The sequence below is a fragment of the Nyctereutes procyonoides genome, unplaced genomic scaffold, assembly GCF_905146905.1.
Source record: "Nyctereutes procyonoides isolate TBG_1078 unplaced genomic scaffold, NYPRO_anot_genome, whole genome shotgun sequence".
NCBI classification, from domain to species: domain Eukaryota; kingdom Metazoa; phylum Chordata; class Mammalia; order Carnivora; family Canidae; genus Nyctereutes; species Nyctereutes procyonoides.
In genome coordinates this window covers 8,461,797-8,483,287 of record NW_026575130.1, presented here as the reverse complement: position 1 = coordinate 8,483,287, position 21,491 = coordinate 8,461,797, and the positions used below count along the sequence as shown (strand labels likewise).

The 21,491-nt window shown below is 39.2% G+C and overlaps 1 protein-coding gene across 7 annotated transcripts; it reads left to right on the top strand.

Moving 5' to 3' along the window:
- The first annotated feature begins 12,127 nt into the window (after positions 1-12,127).
- On the top strand, positions 12,128-20,347 carry GAR1 (GAR1 ribonucleoprotein). 7 transcript variants are annotated; one of them, XM_055342527.1, is made up of 7 exons: positions 12,128-12,184; positions 12,759-12,965; positions 14,421-14,575; positions 15,035-15,094; positions 18,075-18,213; positions 19,620-19,688; positions 20,052-20,347. In XM_055342527.1, exons 2-7 carry the CDS (start codon positions 12,770-12,772, stop codon positions 20,063-20,065), a joined length of 633 nt encoding a protein of 210 aa, XP_055198502.1. In that variant the 5' UTR covers positions 12,128-12,184; positions 12,759-12,769; the 3' UTR covers positions 20,066-20,347. The 7 variants fall into 7 exon arrangements, with proteins under 7 accessions (XP_055198502.1, XP_055198504.1, XP_055198499.1 ...); XM_055342529.1 differs by lacking the exon at positions 12,128-12,184 and adding an exon at positions 12,187-12,255; XM_055342524.1 differs by lacking the exon at positions 12,128-12,184 and adding an exon at positions 12,193-12,319.
- The last annotated feature ends 1,144 nt before the right edge of the window (positions 20,348-21,491 follow it).

The following is a 21,491-nucleotide window of genomic DNA, read 5'->3' as shown; positions in this document are numbered from 1 at the left end:
GACAGAGTTGGGGCTACAAGTTAGAAATTAACTCCAGTGAAAGGAAGGGAGATTAAGCAGGGGGGAGCAGAGAGAAAAGTGAGACTGCAATGCAGGTTCAACAAAGCCCTGGTTAACTCATGGGGAGCTCTGGAGCGAGTGTGGCCTGTCACAGTGTCTCTGGGTCAGGCAGGAGTGGTTAGACTATTAAATCCTGCCTTGCTCAGTCACCTGGTGTGGATTGTCCAGGAAAGGCATCCCCTTAGGTGAGGCCATTCTCTGCAGCTGAGGCAGACTCGGAAGGATCTCTCATTTAGTTGTCATCAGAAGAAATGTCTCCTCATCACACTTTTCACAGGTAGGTAGCAAACCCTTCCATGAAGTGGAATTTGGGAAACTCATCTTCCCATTTTTAGAGTGCACCATTTGCACCTCTTAGGTCTACCTTTCATATATGCTCCAAGAGTGGCTCCTTCAAAACTGCAGTAGGCTTTTCTTCCTGAGGGAAAATTTAGAAGAGGGAGGTGGTAAGAAAAAATGATGGCCCTGGCCCTTGTAGTTGCTCTTGAGGCTGCAGGTGATGCTCATCCATCCTCTGCCTTTTTTCTATCCATTCTAGATTCCTTTCACCCTGAGCTTCCACATCTGCCAGCCTCAGTTGCTTACCTAATGTCATGACTCACAAACTTCCTGGAGCCTCTGGTTACATTTCCTTCTCAGACCATAGTTGTTTTTATCCTTTTACTGTCACAGGAGGCACTAAATAGCTATATGGTTCCATACATACTCTTTTCCCTCACTGTATGACAGCAGCCCTGCTTCCTCTAAATGAGCAGGGTCAGTTATTCCTGTCAACATGGTGACTTCTCTTCTTTCTTGCCGATTCCTAGACACTGGAAGCCCAATGTGCACCAGGCAGAAGGCTCAGCTTATAACTCATTGGGATTCTTGCTGTGCCTCCTGGCAAAAGAATGCTTCCTTGGAGGAACAAGATCCCTAATTCTGCAAAGTCTACAATTGTGGAGACAGGAAGCACAAAGCTCTGTTAGTCACTGGGAGTGACAGTATGTGTGGTCATTCCGGCTTCTATTGCTTGGCTCCCAGACCTCCATCTTCTACTATAGGGTGTACAATGCTAAATGAAGGTTTTTTATTCAATGCATATATTACTTCCTGGAGGACAGTACCCAGTCCTCAGAGTATTGTCTTTTTTTTTTTTTTTTAAGATTTTGTTTATTTATTCACGAGGGACAGAGAGAGAGAGAGAGGCAGAGACATAGGCAGAGGGAGAAGCAGGTTCCATGCAGGGATCCCAATGTGGGGCTCGATCCTGGAACTCCGGATTACACCCTGAAGGCAGATGCTCAACCACTGAGCAACCCAGGCGTCCCTCAGAGTATTGTCTTTAAATAGCACCTCACTTCTGCATTCAGCAGGCTGTTTCAATGACCATAAGGTTGCCAGCTTTCAAGTGATGGAGTATATGATATGACCAGTGAACTGCATGGTCATTGACCTACTCACATCTCCTTTGCTATCAGGTGGGTCCCCTTGTCTGACAGGATGTTGGAAGATTACGCTGAAATCTTTCGGATTTGGATCCCAGCTGAGGCCTCGCAGGCAAGAAAGGCACACTTCAACCTGGAATGTGTGTCTATTTGTGTGAGAATGTACCGCTGGCTCTTGTAAAATTGAAAGGACCAACTGTGTCAATTTACCAACAAGTGGCAGTTGCTTTCCCTGATGCATTTTCAGCTTGTACCTACATTGTAAGCCCACCTATCTGTAAACCAAACACGTTTTTCCCTCTTCCTGGTCATACCATATTCCTATGGCTGTGAGCTGAGGAAAGGACTTGGATGCAACAGTTTGGATTAGGTGGGGAGGGGGAAATCTGAGCTACAAGCTGGTGCAGTTTGCTAGTGTCCTTGGTCCAGTTTGTATTTGGTTCTGGGTGTACACTTCCATCTTATAATACGGTTTTTCTAGGCCTGCTCTACCTTATGTTTTGTGGGTGTTAGGACTCAGCTCATAATGGGCATTTCTGGTCACAGGTGACATAGTGTGCAAGGTTCAGTAATTCCAGATTTACCAGGGGCTAGTAGTAAACAGTTATTTCTCAAAAAGGGTATAGTTTTCTGCTGTAGATAATTCATGGCCTTGCTCCAGAACCCCAGGGTTCTCTTTTGTAATTCTCTCAATGGTTCCTTCTCAAACATTGGGCAATGTTTTTTTCCACCACTGACAATTCTAACATCATAGGTTCTGTCAAATCATGGGAGAACTCTTTCCTGCTCTGGCAGCCTGAGCAGTATTCCTGTTTTGTGCTTCCTTCTTTGTGAAGGCAGTTCAGGATAAATAATTTGTCTTTTACTTTAGAGACGATATCCTGGCAGTTTTCTAAGCACTGGTTTCCTAAAAATTTTATTGATGTGCCAAGCCTTGTCTCCTGGAGTATATGTATCTTTTTAAGGCATTTGGCAGGCTAGCCACCTCTCACTTACCTGCTCTCATCAATGTAAAACCATCAATGTAATGGAACAGTGTGATGCTTTACAGGAAATCCAGATGATCCAAATCTCTTCAGACTTTATTATGACAGAAGATGGGAGATAAGATCTATGGAAAAACTGTAATGTATATTGTTGCTTATCCCATGTGAACAAGAACTGTTTCTGATCTTCTTTCCTGTTTAAAATACTTATAATTGTTTAGGTTTCACTGACTAAATTCTTATTGATACACTTTATAATATTGCTAAAACTAGCATCAAGGTTCTTATCTCTAAAAGAAATTCAACTGAAACAATTTTAAAGCAAAGGGGTGATTAGAATGAATAGAAAACAACAGCAAAAATATCCAAATTATAAATTTTTACAACAATAAAAGCATACAACTCAGGATAGCATTAAAAGAATAAAATGAATCAAGTGATAAAAAGGAAATAATAAAGACATAAGCAATAGTAAAGAAACCAGAAAGTAAAAAAGTAGCAGATTTTATATATAAACCAATGAATGATTTTGAGAAATTAAAAAGAGAGGGTTAAATATTTTAGAGGAAAGCTGTTGAAGTGGCAATTTTTAGGGGGGCTGCCAACATCCATTTTCCTTCATAATAGGTTCCCAATTCTCTTTGTGGAATTATTGCTCTTCTATTATGGGTTGTTTGGGTGGGAGAATAATTCCCAGCACCTGCTTTTCAAAACAAGTTAAGAAATCCATATCCAGCCTCTTTCCATTCCCTTTTAGAGCAGAGACTAATCAGAGTCTTTTTTGCTCATGTCTAAATCTTGAATTAAGTGTGATAAGAGAACAGAAGAGCCAATTGGGAATTATATATTGAAGCAGCAGCAGCAGCAGCAGCAGCAGCAGTGCACCAGTCAGACAATTTAGCTGTTAGTTATAAGACAAGTTTCCTGTGATTCCTTTTCACCTTCCTGACCATCCTCAGTTCTTAAGCCTAACTTCTTAGCCTTCTGTCAATAGTCTGAACATTCTATTATCTGCCAAATGAATTTTCTTTTGCTAAAGTTATTCAGAGTTGGTTTGGTAGCTTGTCACTTAGAACCTAAAGTAATAAAAGTATGTGCAATTTATCAAATAATCTGAAGATCCAGATGAAAATTTCAAGGAAAATAAAATGATCAGAATAATTTATGCAAGGAGAGGTAGAAAATTCAAATAAATTAATAGCTAAGAAAAAATAGAAAAGTTAAAGATTTTAACCCCTAATGACACTTTTACTAACTCTTTCTTTTAAAAAAGATTTTAAGTAATATCTACACCCAATGTGGGGTTTGAATTTACAAACCCAAGAACAAGAGTCACATACTCTACTGACTAAGCCAGCCAAGAGCCCCTATTTTTTTAAAGATTTTATTTTACTAACCCTTTTAAGAAAGATCATTCTTCTGTTATTTAAACTTTCCTAGAACACAGAAAAAGATGAAAAGCACTCCAATTTATTTTTTTTAAGATTTGTTTATTTATTTATTCATGAGAGACAGAGCAAGGGGTGGGGGGCATGCAGAGACACAGGCAGAGGGAGAAGCAGGCTCCATACAGGGAGCCCAACGTGGGACTCGATCCTGGGCCCCCAGGGTCACACCCTGGGCTGAGGCAGCGCTAAACCGCTGAGCCACCTGGGCTGCCCCAAGCACTCTAATTTATTAGCAATACTCAAAAAATGGTAAGATGGGCCTCTGAAATAAATCTTTAAGTTAATAATTATAATTAATCATTCATTTATATGTAATGATCCTAAATAAAATATTAGCAAAGTATACATTACAAATCACAGCATATTAAAAACAATATAATGACCAAGAGGGGAGCATTTTAGAAATTTACAAGGATGTTCAACATTAGGATATCTATTTATATAATTCAGTATATTAAAATTTTTAATTAATTAAAATAGATTAAATAAGATAATCTGTATAATTATATCATAAAATATGGAAAAGGTGTTTAATATGAGTTTAACATAAATTCTTAATTTTTAAAAAGTGAGCAATCTGGAAAAAGAACAAATATCATTAATATCATAAAGGATAGAAACCAACAGTAAACACCATGTACAATGGTGAAACACTAGAGGCAAACCCGTAAAAATCAAAGATGATGTATTTAAATGTTGTTGTTGCTATTGGAGGCAATAAATATGAAAAAAAATTGCAGTAGAAGAGACAAAATTGCCATTATTTGCAAATAAAATGACAGTCTACTTAGATAAAAGTGCTTGAAAAAGTATTAGACCTAATGTCAGTTATTAAAATGACTAGATACAAAATCAATAGAAGAAAATGACTTTTTTATCAACAATTAAAAAAATGTAATAGATGGTTCATAATGACTGACATTCTCTATAGTTAGTATCTCTTCCCTCCCAACATGTCATTGAAAATAAATATAAAAATAAAAATAATTCCATTGCACCATCAAAAACTGAAAAGGGATTCCATCAATAGGATATAAACAGTGAAGAGTTACTGAAGATGTATAACAGAGGAAAAGATTAATTGCAAAAAAGTTTAAGAAATGTTATATAGGTGACAGCGAGGTATCCAGAATAAGGGAAACCACAAAATAAATGGAGACAGTAGATTCTGAGAGAAGTGATGGACTAGGTGGTCAATTAAAGAAAGATCAGAACAATTGAGCCAGTAGCCCATTCTTTTATTATTTTTAAAGTAATCTCTACCCCAACCTATGAGGGGCTTGAACTCAAAACCCCAAGACCTAAAGAGTTACCTGCTCTGTCAACTGAGACAGTCAGGTACCCTGAGCCCGTATCCCATTCTTGGGGCAACTAGCTTCAGCATTTGTTCCAAGATAAAGTCTACAGAAGGCTCTCTGCCCAACAGGTTCTAACTTAGCAGTTCCTGAGTGGATAGTGAAGCAGGAGAAGCAAAGAAGCATTCCAGGTATATACAACTTCATGGGGTTCAGGAAGTCTCTGCATTTGAAAAATAAGCCATAGGAAAGCTCCTGAGGCCTCACATCCCACTGTACCCCTCTCCTGCACAATCATCCACGCAGAAATCCTAACAAGGATCTATACAACCAGAATGTACAGCACAAGAAAAACGAAAAGAAAGATTAACTTCATTTATGACTATAGGTGCAAAAAGTCCAATGTCAGCAAATTGATACAAAATCTTAAAAAGGATTCAGCAGTCTGTAATTAATAACATCAACACTTGACAACTATTTTATGCACACACACAAACGCACATATGTCTGTAGGTTCAAGTAAATACGTGGGCTGTCATAATTATTATTTTTTAAAATTTATTCATAAGAGAGAGAGAGAGAGAGAGAGGAGAGGAGGCAGAGTCCCCCCCATGCAGGGAGCTTGACGTGGGACTCGATTCCAGGTATCCAGGATCATGCCCTGGGCTGAAGGTGGTGCTAAACCACTGAGCCACCCGGGCTGCCCTCAAAGCAACCATTAAAAGTCATTTTGAAATAGTCTGGGAAAATTCTACATGGACTGTTACTAGCTGATACTAAGGAATTATTACTTTAGTTAAGTGTGATAATGGTATTGTGATTATGTTTAGAAAGTCCTCTGGGGAAAAAAAAGTCCTCTGGTGGAGATTTATGGATGAAATGCTATGTGAAGCTTACCACAAAATACTCTAGCCCCCCCCAATACATACATATATATATATATAATAAAAATATATACTAGTAATTTATAAATAATTATAAGATAATAAAATATTTTGGAATTACAAATTTAAGAATGTATATTTTTAAAATAAAATATTTTCCGAAGAAACAAATAATCCAATCATGAAATGGGCAAAAGACCATGAAGAGAAATCTCACAGAGGAAGACACAGACATGGCCAACATGCACATGAGAAAATGCTCCACATCACTTGCCATCAGGGAAATACAAATCAAAACCACAATGAGATACCACCTCACACCAGTGAGAATGGGGAAAATTAACAAGGCAGGAAACCACAAATGTTGGAGAGGATGCAGAGAAAAGGGAACCCTCTTACACTGTTGGTGGGAATGTGAACTGGTGCAGCCACTCTGGAAAACTGTGTGGAGGTTCCTCAAAGAGTTAAAAATAAACCTGCCCTACGACCCAGCAATTGCACTGTTGGGGATTTACCCCAAAGATTCAGATGCAATGAAACGCCGGGACACCTGCACCCCGATGTTTCTAGCAGCAATGTCCACAATAGCCAAACTGTGGAAGGAGCCTCGGTGTCCATCGAAAGATGAATGGATAAAGAAGATGTGGTCTATGTATACAATGGAATATTACTCAGCCATTAGAAATGACAAATACCCACCATTTGCTTCAAAGTGGATGGAACTGGAGGGTATTATGCTGAGTGAAGTAAGTCAATTGGAGAAGGACAAACAGTGTATGTTCTCATTCATTTGGGGAATATAAACAATAGTGAAAGGGAATATAAGGGGAGAAGAAATGGGTGGGAAATATCAGAAAGGGAGACAGAACATAAAGACTCCTAACTCTGGGAAACGATCTAGGGGTGGTGGAAGGGGAGGAGGGCAGGGGGTGGGGGGGAATGGGTGACGGGCACTGAGGGGGGACTTGACAGGATGAGCACTGGGTGTTATTCTGTATGTTGGCAAATTGAACACCAATAAAAAATAAATTTATTTTAAAAAAAATAAAATATTTTAAGGATGCCTGGGTAGCTCAGTGGTTATGCATCTGCCTTTGGCTCGGGGCATGATCCTGGGTCCGAGGATTGAATCCCATGTCGGGTTCCCTGTGGGGAGCCTGTTTTTCCCTCTGTCAATGTCTCTGCCTCTGTTTCACTTATGAATGAATCAAATCTAAAAAAAAATAAGTTTATATGCATAATTTATAATTATATATATTATAATAATGAAGGGATAGATGAAACAAGATTTGCAAAATGCTGGTAATTGTTGAAACTGAATTATGAGGTTTGTTATACTGCTCTCTGAACTTTTATGTTTGAAATTTTAATAATAAAAGTTTTAAAAAAGAAAGTCATGAGTTCATATTGTTTCCAATTTACAGTCAACTTTGGCTAAGTCCTTAGAACATCTTCTTCTGGGATCCCTGGGTGTCACAGCGGTTTGGCGCCTGCCTTTGGCCCAGGGCGCGATCCTGGAGACCCGGGATCGAATCCCACGTCGGGCTCCTGGTGCATGGAGCCTGCTTCTCCCTCTGCCTATGTCTCTGCCTCTCTCTCTCTCTCTGTGTGACTATCATAAATAAATAAAAAAAATTAAAAAAAAAGAACATCTTGTTCTAGTATAAGGTTTTTCAGCCCTTTCTCTTCTCTGTTGTTTAGAATATCTCCTTACCAAGTATTTTAATTAGATTTCCTAACTTTTCAGTAGCACAAATGGATGTATGCTACTTATATGCTTTCTCTTTTTCCCTCCATTTTTTTTAAGATTTTATTTATTTATTCATGAGAGAGAGAGAGAGAGAGAGAGAGAGAGAGAGACAGACACACAGGCAGAGGGAGAAGCAGGCTTCCTGCAAGGAGCCTGATGTGGAACTCGATCCTGGATCCCGGGATCATGCCCTGACCTGAAGGCAGATGCTCAACCGCTGAGCCACCCAGGCATCCCCCTCCATTTCTTTTATAATCTCTTTGTCCATTATTCTGTAGTCACTTTGTTGACAAATACAATAAATGGTCAGAAATTCAAATTATAAAGTTCAGTTTAGTTCAGGTAACAAATACTTATTGGGCATTATTTTTTTTAATAGGCACTGTGCTAAATGCTTAGGATTCCAAAACAAACTGTAGCGTCCATTCTTTGGGAACTTAGAATCTAGTGTAGATTTCTCAGTTGGGTTCTGCAGATGCCGTTAGGAATTCTGTGAGAAGTCACTAGGAATTCAAAAAAAAAAAGAAAGGAGAAAATTTTTAATTTTTTTGACTTTCCTCCTCCATGCAATGCTAGTACTTGCAGTAATGAAAAGTGATCAAGCAGCTCTGTTAGTAATTTTGCTAGAGATTTTTCAGCTATATGGCAGTGTCTGCATGACTATGTCCATTTGGTAGAGTCCACTCTGTTTTTGATGTGAGATAGGGGATGCTATTGATAATTAGTGACTGCTGAATTGTACTGAGAGGGTAGTGATAGGCTGATGGCATCAGCTTCTCCCTCTTGAACTGTATCTCCTTATCCTCCCCCAGCTTCTCCATACCCACAGCTACCAGAGAGCAAACAAACTTTCCCTGATATGATTAAAAAAAAAAATCAAGGAGTAAATTCTAAGTAAAGCTATGACTCAGATGCTTCCCTGTTTTGTAATTTTGTGATTGCAAAACATGGAGCTTGTCATTAAGAGTGAATTATAAAGATTTCATTTTTCCTTTCTGATTTCCTTGTGTAGTTTTCTTGTTTTACACTTTGTTAGAAACTGTTTTACAAACACGACTTAAAGTCCAATGTGATGACCTCAAGGTCGTGAGATTGAGCCCCACGTACTCAACCAATTCAACAAAGTCATATAAGGAAAAAATGTCTCCTAAGTAGGCTAGTTTCTGCAGCCATTCTTGATCTTCAAAGAATTTGGCAAAATCTCGCCTATTTTCTTGGAAGTATTACCACAGTCCACTTCTCAGCGCAAACATCCTGTTTGCGCTGAGAACCAAAATCTGTATTAGTTTTTCTTATTGTGTAACAAATTAGAAACAAAATCTGTATTAGTTTCTCTTATTGTGTAACAAATTAGATTGATAACAATGATAGAGGAGAGTACTCAGAGGTCTGAGTCCAAAGATTCAGAAACCAAGGGTATGGTGCTATCATGAAGACTAACAGGGAACTGGAATGACGCACAATTTGGGAAGAATAAGAGATGAGGGGTGGGACCGAAAAGGACTGAAAACTCTGAGACTCTAGGGTTCTACTTTGTTCCTCTAAGTGGCTGAAGTTACTTCACGTCTCTGAATGTTACTTTCTTGCTGTCAAGAAGTAAAATAAAGGGGTACCAGGTAATCCTGAAGGTCTTATAAAACTTCAATAATTTTTATCACAGTGAGTTAGAAATAACAGTGGACCCCAAATGGAGCTAAACGCTGAACATAAAAGTTAAATGAAGCAAAGCAAAATAGAGCAGGGCAGTTATGAGTAATATTCTTCATAATATACAGTATTTATTTATTTATTTATTTTTTTTAATATACAGTATTTAAAATACATTTAGCAAATATGAATAAAAATACATTTATCAAGTTCCTTTTATATGTAGGCTTCTTAGGGGCTTAGAATAGTGCAGAAGACATATTGTGATTCCTAGTGATGAGGGAACAGAAGGCTAGCTGAGAACAAAGCACAAGCTCACACCCTGCAACACCCCCCTTCCACTCCTGGGTGGGAATATATGTGACTTTCCCCCAGGAAGTTCCCAAGTATCTTAATGTTAATGCCCTGCTAGAGTAAAAACAACCTTAACTTTGATGTAGGAATGAGCGGCAAATGGGGCTAGGCAGGGAAAGTTAAGGGAAAGGCTGAGAATCAAGCTCCCAGAAATCTGTGGGTTCCCATAAACGAAAGGTCCAGAGTCAGGCTCCCACACATCCCAAGAAAACAGGGGCTTTAAGACAGTAAAAACAGAGAAAAATAATAAACCTGGCTTCCTAGCTCCAAAATGTTGGGGAGTATCTCCCTTTGATGGTTACTAAGTAATCACGGAAACTCACCAGACCACAAAGAAGTCAGTCATTATGGTGTTATCAATACTCTCTGATCAATCCAAGACTGCACAAGAATCTCAAGGCCATTGGGCTCCCTGGCCCGTTCTCAATCAAAGACTGCCACTAAAAGCCCTGTGGCAATCCTGTGGGGACCCCTCTGGCTTCTGAGAGCTTTCTCTGTACCTCTGCTTACTAAACTTTTATCGCGTTGCTCACTCTCTATTGTCCATGAGATTCATTCTTCAACTCCATGAGGCAAGAACCTAGCTCTCTCATATCAACTTGACAACTGCAAGGCCTCCAGTATCTTACAGGTCCTCCCCAACATAGGGAAATCTTTTTGAAACTTCCCTTTTCCTTACCTTCAACTCCCAGGTATATAATCAGCCAGCCAGCCCTCACTAGCCCTGGGCAGCAGCACTCTTCCTGCCCGTGGGTCCTGCCCCCAAGCTTTAAAAACACAAACAAACAAACAAAAAAAAGCAAACAGAAACCCCACCACCACCACCATTTTGCACCAAAGACGTCTCACGAATTCTTTCTTGGTGGTTGGCTCTGGACTTCACCCCAGCAAACCTCACCTATATTTCCAAAACTACATCACTAGTATTCCCATAGCGAAGTTCACAAAGTTCTCTCCCAATTACATCAGCCCTCTGAAGCAGGTACCAATCCCCACCCTTTCAAAGAAGAGGAGGTGGACTGTGTCAAATACCAAAGGAAGAAGGTTTCAAAAGATTCCAGTATAAAAGAGACCAACCAAATTTAACAAATAGGAGATCACTAGCTTTCCTTGGTAGAGAAATCTCACCGGAAGCTTAAATTAGGTATTAAAGTCTTAAAGGAAAAAAAGGATAGAGGGGCTTGTAGCATAGATGGTCCACGGCCCGTGTCAGTGCTCAAAACCTACTCTCCAGGGACCCCTGGCTGGCTCAGTCAGAAGAGCCTGCCACTCTTCCGCTCCCAGCTGTGAGTTCGAGCCCTATGTTGGGTGTAGAGATCACCTAACTAAAAGGTTAAAAAAAAAAAAAAAAGTACTGACAAATTAAATAAACTATTTGGCGTAAAAGATAAAAATACAGCTTAGGGCAGCCCCGGTGGCTCAGCAGTTTAGCGCCGCCTTCAGCCCAGGGGGTGATCCCGGAGACCCGGGATCGAGTCCCACGTCGGGCTCCCTGCATGGAGCCTGCTTCTCCCTCTGCCTGTGTCTCTCATGAATGAATAAATGAAATCTTTAAAATAATTTTTTTAAATACGGCTTCGTTTTTTGTTACCTAAAATATACTTTTAAAGAAAAAACATTTTTATTTATTTTATTTTTAGAAGAAACATTTTTTTTAAATTTTTTTTTATTTATTTATGATAGTCACACAGAATGAGAGAGGGAGGCAGAGACATAGGCAGAGGGAGAAGCAGGCTCCATGCACCGGGAGCCCGACGTGGGATTCGATCCCGGGTCTCCAGGATCGTGCCCTTGGGCCAAAGGCAGGCGCCAAACCGCGGCGCCACCCAGGGATCCCAGAAGAAACATTTTTTAAAGAACACACACGCACGCACTTTCCCCTTCCTTTAACGAAGTGTAACGACAGGACAAAAGAACCGCCACAGGTCACCTCACAGTCGAGCTTACTTCAAAAGGTCCGGAAGAAACACACGCGCTCAGAAGAACGCAGGAAGCCCTGCGCGGCTTGCGACCCCACCAGATCCACCCCAGGGTACAGCGCAGCTGCAAACGCAGAGATGGGGCAGTACAGTTGCGGGGGCTGGCGACGAACTAACGAACGAGGAGACCATTCTGCAGCCTGAGAAGCCAGGGCTCCCCCCCAGCTTCCAGCCACCTGGAACCGCCAGGTCCCCGGGAGAGGGGGGCGGAACTCTCACGCCAACCATCTCCCGGGGCAACAGCGCGGCCGCACTTCCGGCAACTTCCGATTCAACGGACGCCACTATTATACGTCATTTCCTCCGCTCCTCCGTAGGCAAACGGACGTGACAGCCGTAAACTACTGTTTGACGGTGGGTAGTATTGCCGCTCTTCCAGCGCTGAAGGCTGTTTTGGAAATGTGACAGCGCCCCCGGTTCTGCCGGTGACTGGCTTTTTTGTAAATCAGTCGTTCGAATTTCTTGTCGCTCCCCGCCACCTTTGTGCGGGTACGGTGGCCGAGGAGGCTCGTTCACGGCGGAAGTACCGGGCTGGCGGGTGGGTGGCGGCAGCGGGGCCGGAGGGGCACGTGGCTCCGGTGCGTTGCGGTAGCGAGCAGAGGGGTCTGAGGATGTCTGGACGCGGGACCCAGCTACGGAGGGAGGGGGGAAGGAAGGGAATGTGGCGTGAAGACCTTTCTGCCTGCTGGGGGAGGAGATACTGAGCGGGGGCGGAGAGGCTGGTGAGCGGTCGGTCCGCGCGCACAGGGCAACGGGAAGGTGACACTCCTCACCCTCGGGTTCATCTCTGGCGGCTTGGCCTTGGGTGAGGTGGCAAGGTTGCTGTACGTATTACTGTCCCGCTGTACGATGTTCTGACCGTGGCACAGAGGGTGGTGGACCCAGAGGCCTCAATGACCAAAAAGATACGTACTGTTTTTCTTACCAGGTAGAGTAAGCATGTCTTTTCGAGGCGGTGGTCGTGGAGGCTTTAATCGAGGTGGTGGCTTCAGTCGCGGCGGAAGCAACAACCACTTCCGAGGTGGAGGCGGTAATTTCCGAGGCGGCGGTGGTGGTAGAGGAGGATTTGGACGAGGAGGTGGCCGCGGAGGCTTTAACAAAGGCCAAGACCAAGGACCTCCGGAACACGTAGTTTGTATGTCGGTTTCAAAGCTTAACGTACTTGGGGGGCGGAGGTTGTGGGTTTAAGTTTGGGAAATGAGCGTGCTGAAAGGTAGCTCTAGCAGCTCGCCTATGGAAGTTGCTGCTGGGTTGGGGAATCGGGTCTGGAGATGCTGTAAGCTGACTTACAATCGTGTTGTAGCGCTCAAATGTAAAGGGGAGATCAAGAAAGCAGAACAACACTTAGAATGCGTCGTGGAGGTGGAACTTGAGCTTGGGCTGAAAGGAAGTTATTAAGTAGGTAATACTGTGTGTTTATTCCTGTTGTCCCCGTTTCACAGGTAAGAAAACCGTGAGAGTTGAGTTTCTTTGCTAGGGTCGTAGTAATAAGTTTCTTTGCTGGCATCATATTAAGAAGTGATCCGTTTGAGCTACAAAGCCACGTTTTCTGACTCCAAAGCCCATGCTCTCCATTGCTTTTCATAAGTAAGAGAAGTGAGGAAAATTGCCTGTTAGGGAATCTACAGAGGGGAGGGAAGCCAAGGAAAAAACCTAATGAGAGTAGATTTGAAGTAATTATCAATGAGGTGGGATGGAAGTCCTGGGACGTGAGACAGATTTGATAGTAGAAGCCTACATCAAAAAGGAGAAGTGATGAAGAGAGTGCAACCTCACACTGGTTGGATCAGTGTGCAAAATGGTTTGAAGAGTGCAATGGCTAGAGTCATAGGTCCCAGCCCACAAGCATGCAACAGTCCGTGCATGATGCACTGTGAGGGTAGTCAAAGTGAGGAGAAAAAAAGGACAGGTTTGATGGGAGAGCGATTTCAATGGAAATAAATTCAGTAGAACTTGGCTAGTTCTTGGGAATAAAAGGTTCCAGGTTTGGATTTTGGGTGATAGGGATGAAGTATTGGTTTTGGAGGGATGTGATGAGTTTTTTAGTTTGGGGTGACGGTCAGAAATAAAGGTAGTTATTTTGGATTCCACACGTCCCTGAAAAAGAGTGAAGAGTCATTGGTAAAGAGGTGGTAGTAGGAAGTTATAAAAAGGGAGGAAAAAAGGAGAACAAAGACCGATTTACAGTTAGGGACCGGGGAAATGAAGAGACAGAATGTAAGCATGGTGTTTAATAATAATACTTATTGTTATAATAAAACACCTGTTATAGGTTGGATGGCCTTAATGTGCCAGGCACTTTTCTAAGCACCTGACATTTATTATTGTATTTATTCCTCATAGTAATATATATAGGGTGTTGGTATTGCTATTTGCCCTTATTAAGAATAGGACAGTGAATCAGAGAAAAGAATCTTACCCCAGGTCACAGAGCTAATGTGGAGTTTTTGGCTTTTTTTTTTTTTTTTTTTGCTTCAGAGAAGAACAGATAAGTGAAATCCCAGGTACCCAAGAAGAAAGCTTCCAGATGATGTTGGTCAATATCATTTGAAACTGTTTTATATTTTAACATTTTCTTGTCCTATTTCAGTATTAGGAGAGTTCCTGCATCCCTGTGAAGATGACATAGTTTGTAAATGTACTACAGACGAAAATAAGGTGCCTTATTTTAATGCTCCAGTTTATTTAGAGAACAAAGAACAAATTGGTAAGGTGGATGAAATATTTGGACAACTTAGAGATTTTGTATCCTTTTTCATTAGAAGACCCAGTGATCTCATTAAAAGGTTACCATTTGCTTTTTTCTGGAGCTAAGTATTGTTTTAATTAAACTTCTTGTTTTATTCATTTGGGAGAGAGTATTGGTAAGATTGTAACATAAAGGAGAATCAAGAGAAGAGAATATATTTCCCCATATTGAAAAGGAAGACTATAATAGAGTAACTTCCTTTTTGGAAGGTTTTAGAAGTGATTACCATTTGGATAAGTGCTACAGGATTAAGGTACTTTGCTTTGATTATGTTGATGCTACTGGAATAGCGTGGAACTAGAAGTTTTAAAGATAAAAACTTCATTTCCTCTTGGAAACTTATTTCTTACTTTTCCTAGATAATTTCCATATAGCTTTGTTTTTAAAATTACATAGGAATTCAGAAGGTTACCTCTTGTGATCTTAATTGCTTATTTCCTTAATGTAACTAATAGTATTTTTCTGTTAAATTGTCAGAAAATATGAAGGCATCTTCCTTTAAAAAACTGCAGAAGGTGAGTGAAGCTTCTGATAAGTAGGATCTTTGGTTTTGTAAGTAAATGACCTTCCTTAGGACAGTGCTACTTAGAGCACTTGAACCCTCCAGTATATCATTAGTGAAGCTCTTAAATTGATATGTTCTGTACTTTAAATGTTGAACTAACTGATCCATAAAAGTAATTTAATACAAGCTTTCAGAAATTACTCTTAGGCAAATTCTGTAACTGCTACAGTATGTTTTTTTGTTTATGTAAGATTCTTACTGAAAGCTTACATGACCAAACTTTCTAAATAAAGTGTTAAATTAGGAAACATTATTTGAGAGAAGTCAGATATTAAATGATTTCACAGATCTTTCAAAACATGATAAATGCTGTGAAGGAGAACTGCAGATTGCCATGAGGATGTTAGTAGTGGGACCATATTTAGTATATTGGCTTTCTGAGTAAACTAGAAGCCGAGACCTGGAACTTGATTAGAGGTGATTTCCAAACCTTGTTGCTCATCAGAATATCTAGGGGAGCTTTTAAGGTCATGTATTTCTTGGTCCCACTCTTAGAAATTGGAGCTGGTAAGTCCTCAGATAGGGACCAGGCTTCAATTGTAAAAAAGGCAGGCTCCTGGATAATTTTGATGTAATTAGATTAGCACTTGGGAACCACTGCTATTCAAACAGGTGGGAAGCACATTGTAAGTAGAGAAAACTGTACAAGTCTCTGAGACAGCCAGTTTAAGGATCTGAAAAAGGCTGAAGTGTAGCTTGGACATAGATCATTTAGGAGGGACTAGAGAGGTAGGCAGGGGCACGGTTACTAAGGCCTTAGGTCATGGGAAAGCGTTTAGTTTTAGTTTTGTTTTTAAATATTAGGATAAATACACTTAAATTATACTTAAAAAGAGCACCAGAAAAATTAAAGAGCACCCTGGAAAGGGGTTAGTACTGTATGTGAAGGGGCTAGGTCAGAGACTGTTGCATCAGTCCCAGAAGAAATGGTGTTTCGGACCAGGGTAATAATGACAGTGGAAATGGAGAAAAGTGGATGGATTTATGAACAATACAGGAAGTAGCATTGATAGATCTTGGTAGTTGATTAACAATTGAAGTTAAAAATATCACCATCTTTCAGATGTCTGATTTCAGATCTTTGTGGATGGTGTCACCATGTACCAAAACGGGAGACACCAGAGAAGAAGGAAATTGGGGGAAGATGATGAATTCACTTTTAGACATGATGAGTTTGAAGCACTTGTGAGATATTCACATAGGAGCTCAAAGGAAGAGCCTGGATTAGTGATGGGATTGCAGGTTGTCATTGTGCAGATAGTATATGGTACAGTCTAGGAAGAAAGAGTAAGAAAAAGAGCTTTGGGGTATCTCCTAAATTTTATATCTATCTGGAGATTAAGAATAACACCAGTAAAGGAGGAGGCAAACCAGGAGAGTTTCATAAAAGTAGTTATCTTCTGAGTCAGGAGAATACAAGTGGTCAGCTATGGCAAAGTGCTGCCGCAGAGTTCTTTGGACTTAGCAACAGGCAGGGCAAAAGGTCATGGAGCCAATGGAGTGGTGGGCACAGAACCCAGATTGGTGTAAGAGATTCTAGATGGGGACAGTGCCTTCTTGCTGGCATATGGCTGCTGTAGAAACTGGCAAGTAGCTACTGGGAAATTCAGCTGCTTCAGGCAGGCCCGAGAGCCAGGCTTCGTATTTGGTGACCTGAAAAAAAGAATTGGCCTGTGATAACCACTTAAATTTGATCTGGATGCCTGCCTTTTGTCACAGTATTACTTATTTGAGGATTTATTATTTTTTAAAAAGATTTTATTTATTTGAGAGAGAGATGGAGCATAAGCAGGGGGGAGGTGCAGAGGGAGAGGAAGGAGCAGACTCCCCACTGAGCAGGGAGCCCAATGTGGGGCTCAATCCCAGGACCCTGGGATCATGACCTTAGTACTTAACTGACTGAGTCACCCAGGGGCCCCTGAGACTTTATTATTAAGTGTTTTTGTTGTTGTTTGCTTTTTTCACGGATGCTAAATTGGGACATTCTACCTCTCTTCATTTTTAGATCCACTACACTGCTCAGGTTCAGGTCCTCATTATCCAGCCTAGGCTATCCAATTGAATTTTCTGTAATGATGGAAATACCTGCCTAGTAAAATAACTAGTAATCATTTGTAGCTATTGAGCGCCTGAAATGTGGCTAATGTAACTCAGGAACTGAATTTTTATTTTATTTATTTATTTATTATTTACTTTAAAGATTTTATTTATTCATGAGAGACACAAAGAGGCAGGTTCCTGCGGAGAGCTTGATTCAAGATTCCAGGAGTCTGGGATTACAACCTGAGCCAAAGGCAGATGCTCAACCACTGAGCTGCCCTGGTGTCCCAGGAACTGAATTTTTAATTGTGTGTGTGTGTGTGTGTTTTTTTTTAATAATAGAATAATAGAATGGGTTTAATTTATGCATATAATTTATTACTTTATATGTTCAGCAAATACTGATTTGATCAGTAGTTTGAAATAGTTTTCAATATTTCAAAGTTTCAAATATTTCAAAGTTTTGAAATAAATAGTGTGTGCTTCATTTTGAATTTTAATGTTAAATTTTTAACAGTTTTAAGGGCAATTCTATTGTGAAAAGGTAGTTAATTTTTAGAAGACATCTATTTATAAAGAGGAATTAGATTGAATTGATCTTCATTTTTATTTATATGCTTGTAATGCTTATCGTGTGGAAAGTTTAAGGGCTTTGTATACATTACTTTTTTGATCTTCATGAAGACTATGGGGTAGGTGCTTCATTCTCTTCATCTGATAGATTAGGACATGAAGGCACAGAGAAATTAAGTCTTTGCCCAGGGTTACACAGTAGTTAATAGGGTTGAGATTTGAACCTAGGCAGTCTTGAGTCTAGTGTGTAGATCCTTAATGATCATACTGTATCACTTCCCAAGCCATCACACTAATTGTTTCTGTCATACTTCCAGTTTTATATAGACCCATATAAACTGCTACCACTGCAGAGGTTTTTACCTCGACCTCCAGGTGAGAAGGGACCTCCAAGAGGTGGTGGCAGAGGAGGTCGAGGAGGAGGAAGAGGAGGAGGTGGCAGAGGTGGTAGAGGTGGTAAGTTGTTTTTTGGGGAAATTTTCTAGTGAGATTTCAAACTTGCAGCCAATTCACACAGTACAACTTAATTTTTATATAGGCAAACCTCCTTTATGTTTTTTTTTAGAAAAGCTATTTTCAAATCTTGACAGATTACCATAGTAATAATGCTTTGTTTCAATGACTTATTTTTTAAAAAATCTAATAAAGTATAATTTTGAGGGATTTTATCTTTGGGGTTATCCATGTTTTGTTGTGCATTTTATAAAGTGTAAGATTATCTTGACTGAGTTTTAGTTTTTTAATTAATATTATTGGGTGTTGATTATATGCTGAGAGCTAGTTGTATTCTTTTAATATCTATGTGTATTCTTTTAATATTCAGCAAAACCTTGTGAGATAGGCGATAGCCTTATTTTAGATGTGGAAATGGGTGGCTCACAAAAATTAATTTGCCCAGTTAATTGGCAATCCAGATTCTATCTTCTGATGTCATGTCAAAGACTTACCAATAAATTTATTGCTTTGATTTCAGCATTTTGCTATATGTATTTCCTAAAGTTTTGGTACATTCACCATTGTGGACCGTTAGATGATGAGCAGGGTTGGGGATAAGGTGTGGTGCAGTATTGAGTATGCCTAGATCTGAGTAGTGGTGTGATGGGGGACAGGATGATGGCAGAGCCTAAGTAGTTGGGAACAGGAGCCAAAAATTGGTTGGATATCTTCTGTTACTGAAACAGAAAGGAGAAAGAAGTCGGTTTCCAACTTTGCCTTTCTCAATTTAATTATTTCATTCTAAATATGCTTTTTTTTTTTTTTTTGATCCAGATAGCTAGGAGAGATAATCTCTTTAAGAAATCTGGATATATCTTTTTAAAATATTTTCGAGACACTAATGAGATCCCCCTCATTCCCATTCTATATTCAGTCTCTCATGTGACACTGAAAAAAATTCATTTGTTTTCTTAAAACTTTTATATTTATATACCACTGTTTTGGGAATATGTTTTTTCCTCTTATTGTAATTCATCATTCCTTACAAAGCTAATCAAAAGAAGTAAAAATGGAGACTGAAATAGGAGGTCAAATATGTATTGGATAAATGAAATTTTTTAATTTTCTTATTAAATATGTGAGCATCAGTGATGGTCCATATGTGGCTGATATCCCCAGAGTGAAACCACCCCTATCTGTTACCTTTTGTTCTTAGAATAAAAAGCCTTAGTTTAATCAAAAAAGTAATTCAGCAGAAGTTGAATTACTCATACATTTAATAGTAGGGCTAAATGGAACTTTAAAGTTACAAGTTTGGTAATTCATTAAAACAGGATTCTTGTTTAAAAAACTGTAACGTAGGTTATTAGGCTTATCAGATTAGGATAGGCTACCATAATTTTTATAAATATTTCCTTTATTTTTAGGTGGTTTTAGAGGTGGAAGAGGAGGTGGAGGTGGAGGCTTCAGAGGAAGGGGTGGTGGTGGTTTCAGAGGTGAGTGTGAAAAATAGTCTTTGAATCACTGAATTTCTAGGATTGGTATTACCTACCATTTTAAATTTTTATTCAGTCTTATTTCTGTTTCCCCAGTATATGGAACACCATGGTGTTCTTTGCTTTAGCCTAATTTAGATCTTTATTTTATGTCACTTTCTTGCTTTTCCTTTTGAATTTTTTCACCTACTTCTGTTTTGCGGAATTAATTTGAAAAAGCAGTATGAATGACAGTTAAATTTGGTAAATTGGTTGGCTACATAGTATAAGAATTAATGTTGATTTTAAGTTTGAGATTTTATTTATAGTGCTATTAAAAATTCATTTACTATAGCCTTAATACTTTCATTTTCTCTTAATTAGGGAGAGGACATTAAGTGTAGGAGTTGACAGAGAAACTTCCTGCATGATCTACTTCAATGGCTCAGAAACTTGTTTCTTGAGGAAGTCTGGAAGAACTGGTCATTTTATGATGGTGGAACTAAAATGTCATCACCATGCAAAAATGAGTACAACAGAATAAGCAGTTTTGCTCTAAAAGTATGAGCAAATGTTTAAATGTTTTGTATAACGCTTGGAACTCTGGGGGCTTAATAAATGGCCAGTTTTCATTTGAAGCATACTTGGAATTTTTAAAATAAAATGTTTTATTTCTTTAACTTATAATAGAACTGTGTTTATTAAAACAGCAATTTTTGAAGTTAAAAGGAACAATTAAGCTTAAACCCAGTGGATTTCAGATAGAAAAAATGATTTGTTTATGTATATAACTGATTTTTAAAAAGAAGGCTGGTGAAACAGTACTTTAACGTTATTAATAAATTAACACCCCTTTCAAAATCTTTGCCTTTTGTATATGAAAATATCAGCACTTTTTATTGCGTTTCATTTGTGTGCATAATGGTTACAAAAGCAGTTTCTTTAATTGTAATTAACAATTGGTTAGCAAATTTTAGTGTTGGGTATGAATCTATTAAACTTGGAACAGCTCTTTTCATGTAAGAACTAAAGTTCAAGAAATTTCTGGAGAAACATTTAATTCTCACTCAACATAGAATTCTGAAAGTTTTACGGACTCTTATTTTACTTTTTTAAGGGGACTCTAAAGGTTTAAGATGTTATTCATCATAAGAAAAAAAAAGATATTATTCATCATAAATAATTTGTTCAGATTCCTGGCAATATGTTCAGATTCCTGGGTAGAGACATTTCAGATTTTTTTTGAGACATTACATATTAAATTGACTTTTGATGCCCACTGCTAGTGTAGTATCAAGATATAACTATGAGAGCAAGTTAGAATACTGTGATAATGAGACCATTTCCCTGCCATTGATTTTTTTTTTTCTCTTCTCACACATAATCATTCTCAGAATGATGTTTCTCTAGCTGTTCCTTTCTACCATACTATACCTAATAATCAATACTTGATTAACTCTTGGAATGCTTGAGCATATAGTATTGTCTGCATTATTAGCAATTTAGGTTTTACTTATCTTTTTTTGTTTAATGGAATTACAGCAGAATTAATAAGCATGTAGGCCATAAATATATATGATGAAAATATGTTGAAAATTTTTCACAGGAAGAAATAGTGCTTTTCAACTTGGGAAAGGAGGCTATTTGATTTTTTAGAAATGTTGGGTTGAAATTGAGTTGAGAATTAAAGCCAGAGTTTCTACTCTTGGTTTGTAAAAGACATAGTGAGCATTAGAGGGGTGATGATGGCATTGTCCAAAGAACAAATAATAGTGCAACTGTCCTATGCTTGTTTTGACGTTTAAAAGTCTCAGATGGTTTTGA

Excerpts from the sequence above, each read along its gene's own strand:
- GAR1 (XM_055342527.1), top strand. The coding sequence starts at position 12,770 with ATGTCTTTTCGAGGCGGTGGTCGTGGAGGCTTTAATCGAGGTGGTGGC. Across the intron at positions 12,966-14,420 it reads ACCTCCGGAACACGTAGTTT|TATTAGGAGAGTTCCTGCAT; the intron begins GTATGTCGGTTT and ends GTCCTATTTCAG. Across the intron at positions 15,095-18,074 it reads CCTTTAAAAAACTGCAGAAG|TTTTATATAGACCCATATAA; the intron begins GTGAGTGAAGCT and ends TCATACTTCCAG.